The sequence below is a fragment of the Salvelinus sp. IW2-2015 genome, linkage group LG6.1 (genome assembly GCF_002910315.2).
Source record: "Salvelinus sp. IW2-2015 linkage group LG6.1, ASM291031v2, whole genome shotgun sequence".
Taxonomy (NCBI): Eukaryota; Metazoa; Chordata; class Actinopteri; order Salmoniformes; family Salmonidae; genus Salvelinus; species Salvelinus sp. IW2-2015.
Window position 1 is genome coordinate 20,331,628 of NC_036845.1, and position 6,000 is coordinate 20,337,627.

General features: G+C 46.4%; 1 protein-coding gene across 1 annotated transcript in view; it reads left to right on the top strand.

Moving 5' to 3' along the window:
• Window positions 1-6,000, top strand: part of dop1a (DOP1 leucine zipper like protein A) — a 42,134-nt gene that overhangs the window by 29,097 nt on the left and 7,037 nt on the right. The window contains exons 23-34 of the mRNA XM_070443837.1: window positions 715-897; window positions 1,452-1,577; window positions 1,716-1,850; window positions 2,241-2,296; window positions 2,629-2,733; window positions 3,613-3,679; window positions 4,052-4,196; window positions 4,584-4,663; window positions 5,162-5,271; window positions 5,422-5,571; window positions 5,700-5,761; window positions 5,918-5,996. Coding sequence (XP_070299938.1) covers window positions 715-897; window positions 1,452-1,577; window positions 1,716-1,850; window positions 2,241-2,296; window positions 2,629-2,733; window positions 3,613-3,679; window positions 4,052-4,196; window positions 4,584-4,663; window positions 5,162-5,271; window positions 5,422-5,571; window positions 5,700-5,761; window positions 5,918-5,996 — 1,298 coding nt within the window. The remainder of the gene's footprint in view (window positions 1-714; window positions 898-1,451; window positions 1,578-1,715; window positions 1,851-2,240; window positions 2,297-2,628; window positions 2,734-3,612; window positions 3,680-4,051; window positions 4,197-4,583; window positions 4,664-5,161; window positions 5,272-5,421; window positions 5,572-5,699; window positions 5,762-5,917; window positions 5,997-6,000) is intronic.

Consider the following 6,000-nt stretch of genomic DNA (forward strand, 5'->3'; position numbering starts at 1 on the left):
TAGTCTTCTGAAAACCAAACCCTGGGATAGAGTTTTATTTTTCAATGTGACAATTATTATTTTTTATTTTATTTTACCTTTATTTAACTAGGCAAGTCAGTTAAGAACAAATTCTTATTTTCAATGACGGCCTAGTAGGTTAACTGCCTTGTTCAGGGGCAGAACGACAGATTTGTACCTTGTCAGCTCGGGGATTCGATCTTGCAACCTTTCGGCTACTAGTTCAACGCTCTAACCACTAGGCTACCTGCCGCCCCAATTACACAAGCTTTAATGCCAAAGACACACCAGAATGGCTTTCCAAGAGGTGGTGAGTGTTCCTGAATAGTCCAGTCTCAGTCCTGACTTGAAAATCTGCTTGAAAATGTAGAGACAAGGTTTGAATATTGTTGTCCATCAATGACTCTCAACCACATTTACTGAGCTTGAGCAATTTTGTAAAAAAAATTTGCTTCCACCAGATGTTAACTCTGGGGTGTGAGGACATACGCAATCAATACATCTTCCTTTTACTTTTTTTATTAATTTGTTAACGTTTCTATAATTTTTCTTTAACTTTGAAAATGTGGAGTAGGTTGAGTATATTGGTAGGGGGAAAAATTGAATGTAATCCCTTTTTAGATGTAATTTTAAGGCAGCTAAACGTGAGGACTGCATGGGGTGTGTAGACTTTCACTAGTGACTGTATCTCCACGTCCCTATCTCTCCTCTCAGCTGCAGGTGAGTGTGGACCAGAAGCACRTGGCGGAGGCTCGCTCAGGGATCCTGTCCATCCTCCACACCATCATGTCCTCCGTCACCCTGCTGTGGAGCGTCCTGTACCAGGCCGACAGCACAGACCGGCCAGCTGCCGCCTCCGCTGCGTCCACTTCCAACATCAACCTGGGATCCACCAAGGTACTGCGGTTACACACGGACCCGAAGCCTTTTCACAGTACTGAATCGATCTAAGGCGAGCCAAACCAAGCTGTACTGAGCTGATCTGATTACTCATCCATCCATAGTTGCTAGAACTGAGCTGAAATGGACAATGTGATAATAGCCATCACATTTTAGTCTGGGTCGACACGATACTGTGAAAAGAGTACCTGTCGTTGATACCTAGATCAGTGTTCAATATAGTCAAATCTAAGTTTAAAAAAAAAAATTGGTAGTGTACCCAGTTTAGCATGTGTTATAGTGGATGCAGCAAAAAGCTTATGTTACTCGCTCCTAACTATCCTGCTCCTAGGGACCCTACAGGGTGTGCAGGCTTTTGTTTCAGCCCAGTACTCCTGATTTGAGGATTCGACTAAGCATCCGTTAGCGCTGGACTGGAACAAAAGGCTGCACAGCGTGGGTTTCCCCAGGACTCGAACATTGTTCAAGGAGGATGGACCGTCCGCTGCCTGTTGGCCTGGTCTTATTTCTGACACTGCATTGAGCGCTCAATCTTTCCTCTTTCTCCTCAGAACTTGCGTCAGCAGATCCTGGAGCTGCTKGGCCCCATCTCCATGAACCACGGAGCCCACTTCATGGCAGCTATCGCCTACGTGTGGAACGAGAGGAAGCAGGTCAAGACCTCTGCCGCTTACAAGGTAAGCTCCAGAAATCAACATGGCAGAAACCCTTACTAAACACGTACATTTTGTGTTATTAGTGTGGTTATTGGCGGTGCGCAGAGGTCTCTTAACCTGCCTGTGTCCGTGTCCATGTTCGCGCACGTCTGTGTGTAGGTGATCCCCACTGCAAGTGAGGAGCAGTTGTTGTTGGTGGAGCTGGTGCGGTCGGTCAGTGCCATGCGGACCGAGACCGTGATGCAGACGGTCAAAGAGGTCCTGAAGCAGCCGCCGGCCATCGCCAAAGAGAAGGTTGGTGCTGCGGTCTCCCAATAGCCTGGAATCTAAACTGACATGCTCTGTTTTACCATTAAAATAAAGCAAATTAGTTTCCCAATGCATACGCTTAGATCACACTGTGCTTCTCTAACCTTGTTACAGTTTATGACTATATACAAAGCTGCACGACTCCTAGCCTCCTGCTTACATTAGTCCTAATTCACCCTAATGCAGGTCCTCTGTTACTATTACATTGGACAGGTACCATCTTATTGTTACACTATATCAAAGTAAACTGGCAGCTTCCCTGCTACGGCCTCATTATTTTCGAATGAAATGTAATTCAGTCCGGTGTTGCCTCTTCCTCAACCCTCTCTCCCCCTCTCTCACTCGTCTTCCCTCTTTCTCACCGTATCTCCATAGAAGCATCTGTCTCTGGAGGTGTGCATGCTGCAGTTCTTCTATGCCTACGTTCAGAGGTGAGACCCAACAGACCTCCTCCACCTGTCTGTCAAGTGTGTTGAGCATAAGTAGCAAATATACCAACTGAGTTTTCTATCGTGTAGTGTGCCAACTGAGTTTTCTCTAGTTTAGTTCAGGTGATGTCATGTTTAGTTTGACATTTTTGTATGTCAAGTGTGTTGAGCGTGTAGAATAAAATCGAGTTAATTTTGTTAGTCCAATTCATTGAGTTCTGTTGCTTTACTATTATTGTTACTAAACTGTCTTTACAGGTATCTTACTTAAATTAGTACTTGACCCATCATTAGAACATTGTTTGTGACTGTATCCTGCTTGTCTGTCTATGTAGGATCCCTGTGTCCAGTCTGGTGGACAGTTGGCCATCTCTGCTGGCCCTGCTGAAGGACTCGGTACAGCTGGGGCTGCCTGCTCCTGGACAGTTCCTCATACTGGGGTTAGACCGCACACACACACACACACACACACACACACACACACACACACACACCAGCTCCCGGGTGGCGCAGCGATCTAAGGCACTGCATCTCAGTGCAAGAGGCGTCACTACTGTCCTTGGTTCGAATCCAGGCTGTATCACATCCGGCCGTGATTGGGAGTCCCATAGGGCGCCACACAATTTGCCCAGTGTCGTCTGGGTTTGGCCGGGGTAGGCAGTCATTGTAAATAAAAATTTGTTCTTAACTGACTTGCCTAGTTAAATAAAATAAATACAAATTATACCAGGCACTACCCCTAGCGATCAAGCTACCGAAGACCAGTCCATTTCAATAAGGGAAAGAAGACACAAGGATACATTTAAGCAATAAGGCCCGAGGAGGTGTGGTATATGGCCAATATACCACAGCTAAGGGGTGTTCTTACGCACCATGCAACGCGGAGTGCCTGGACACACCCCTTAGCCGTGGTATATTGGCCATATACCACAAATCCCCAGGTGCCTTATTACAATTATAATCTGCTTACTAAAGTAATTAGAGCACTTGATATACCACAGCTGTCAGCCAATCAGCATTCAGGGCTCGAACCACCCAGTTTATAATTAGCTAATCGTCGTCGGAGGAGGAGGGAGAATCTTGCAAGCTAGCTTTGACACTGTGCTGAATACTCGAATATCCAACGTGACGTTGTGAGCCTGTTGTTTGGAAGTTACAACCACAAAAGGGGAGAGCTCTGGGATTCCTTACTATAACTGCGCTTTGCAACACTCTCTGAGACTCTGCCCTCTCTCACTTCCAACATCACTCCCGTCCCCTTATCTACCCTGTATAATACGCAGCCACCAGACTAACCTATCCATCTGTCTCTTCCCCAGAGTTCTGAATGAGTTCATCCTCAAGAACCCGAACCTGGAGAGCAAGAAGGACCAGCGGGAGCTGCAGGTAAGCCTCAGTCCCATGCAAAAGGATTCACTATTATTTTATCTTAAAGATGACATAATTCACAATTCTTATCTCCTAGAAAATATAAGATAATATTCATCGAGGTAAGCCCCATCGAGGACCACTTTGGAATCAAGTGTTTTGAATAATACTTGTATGTGTTATCTTCCGGGAATACAATGTACATATTGCTGAACATGTTTTTATCCAAATAAATTCAATTCAAGAGTTTCGTTCCATTATTTACCCCAGCATACCAATTAGATTGAAGCAATGTATTGGGCATGCGTTTTATTTAAGTTGTATGGTAGTATGGGTATTGTAATGAAGCCGGTATGATTATTCACTGTCTGTGTCCGTGTGTATGTGCAGGATGTGACCCACAAGGTGGTGGAGGCCATCGGAACCATCGCAGGCTCCTCTCTGGAACAGACCACCTGGCTGAGGAGGAACCTGGAGGTCAAGGCGTCGCCACAGATCACGGTGGACGGGACCAGCCTGGAGCAAGACGTAGAGGGTAGGAGCGATGAGAGGACCCTGGCTGTCTGTGCTAGTTGTGTACAATATGTCAGCTTCGTGTTCATTGGGGCACCAAATTCTTATTGGACAACTCCAGGGTAGTCCCTCCCTGTTTCAGTCCTTTTTCTTCTGTTTGGTCCCTAATGAACACAACCTTAATTGGGAATGTGCCGATTTTAGAGGTGTTTCTTGTGTGACTGAATGTATGGCTGTGTTTCAATATCCACACTATCATACCACTTAGAATGACCCAATGTATTGGGAATGCATTCAAACTGGTAGGTTATGTTAGTGTGGATATTTGATCGTGCTCACGTACAGCGTGCGTCTGCATGTGTGTCTGTGCTGCGTATGATGTGTCACTAACGGTGTGTGTGTGTTTCAGATCTAATGCTCACAGTGATGGAGGCATCCAGCTTCACTCCATCAGTGTACAGCGTTCACGCCCTCACACTGCTAGCGGAGGTAAAACACCAAGCACTCTGTCTGGCCGTCTTGTCTGTCGGGGTGTGTCCGTCCATCCGTGCGTCCTCTCCACTCACGGCTAACAACAGCCTTGCTTTCTGCTGTTAGGACCCACACACGGTCTACTTGCACTCAGCTGATTTACGATCAGCTCTCCCTCCCCCAGGCCCAACCTCAATCACTATTAGCAAAGCAATAAATCCTTCCTTGGACACTGTCGCTGGTGAAGCCAAATATAACCGGAGGCACTAACTGTGCCTCTCTTGCTTTAGTGTTATAACCAGACCTTGTTTAGGCTTATGTCACTCTCATGTGACCTGTTTACTCATTGCAGTGTGTGTTTATTGGTCGGTTTATGTCTGCTGTAGTGCAAGGATGTATCTTTAAAGCAAACCGCAACGTGCACGGTTTTATAGTACTTTTTAGTCTAGTACGCTGTTGCCATGTATCCTATCTGAACAGTGCCGAGTATTGAGAGTAGGGATTGTGTGTTGTCAGGTGCTGGCCCATCTCCTAGACATGGTGTTCTACAGTGATGAGAAGGAGAGGGTGATCCCCCTACTGGTGAACATTATGCACTATGTCGTGCCCTACCTCCGCAACCACAGGTAGGGATGGACCAGCCAATACACTCCACTCCACATGCCCATGGGATCTGCCTAGGAAACACTCCCAAGCAGTATAACTAGGGCCCAGTATTTCCTGGTCTAGTCACATCTCTAATGTGCACTGTGTCTCTGTGCCCTCTTCCTTGGCAGTGCCCACAACGCCCCCAGCTACCGGGCGTGTATCCAGCTGCTGAGCAGCCTGAGTGGGTACCAGTACACCCGGCGGGCCTGGAAGAAAGAAGCCTTCGACCTTTTCATGGACCACACCTTTTTCCAGATGGATTCCTCCTGTGTCAGCCAGTGAGTTGAGAATTGTTGAGTGTGTGTGTGTGGGGGAGGGGAACGATGGGGGACGGGGATCATGTATTTTTGTTATATGCGCTTCATATAATAGGATTCTATCTGACGTCCTCTCCTGTATTTTCCAGTTGGAGAGCCATCATTGATCATCTTATGACCCACGACAAGACCACGTTTAGAGATCTTATGAGTAAGTATAATTGAGTAGGCCGATTCTTCTAAATGAGAATTTCTGTGTGTATATAATTTCTGTGTATAGTTGTATGTGAGCTGTACAGGTAAATATATGGGTAGATATTATATTAGAACTGTTATAGTGTAGCAGTTAACGCGCGTGTGTCTGCAGCTCGTGTGGCGGTGGCTCAGAGCAGCTCTCTGAATCTGTTCTCTAACCGAGACGCAGAGCTGGAGCAGAGAGCCATGCTGCTC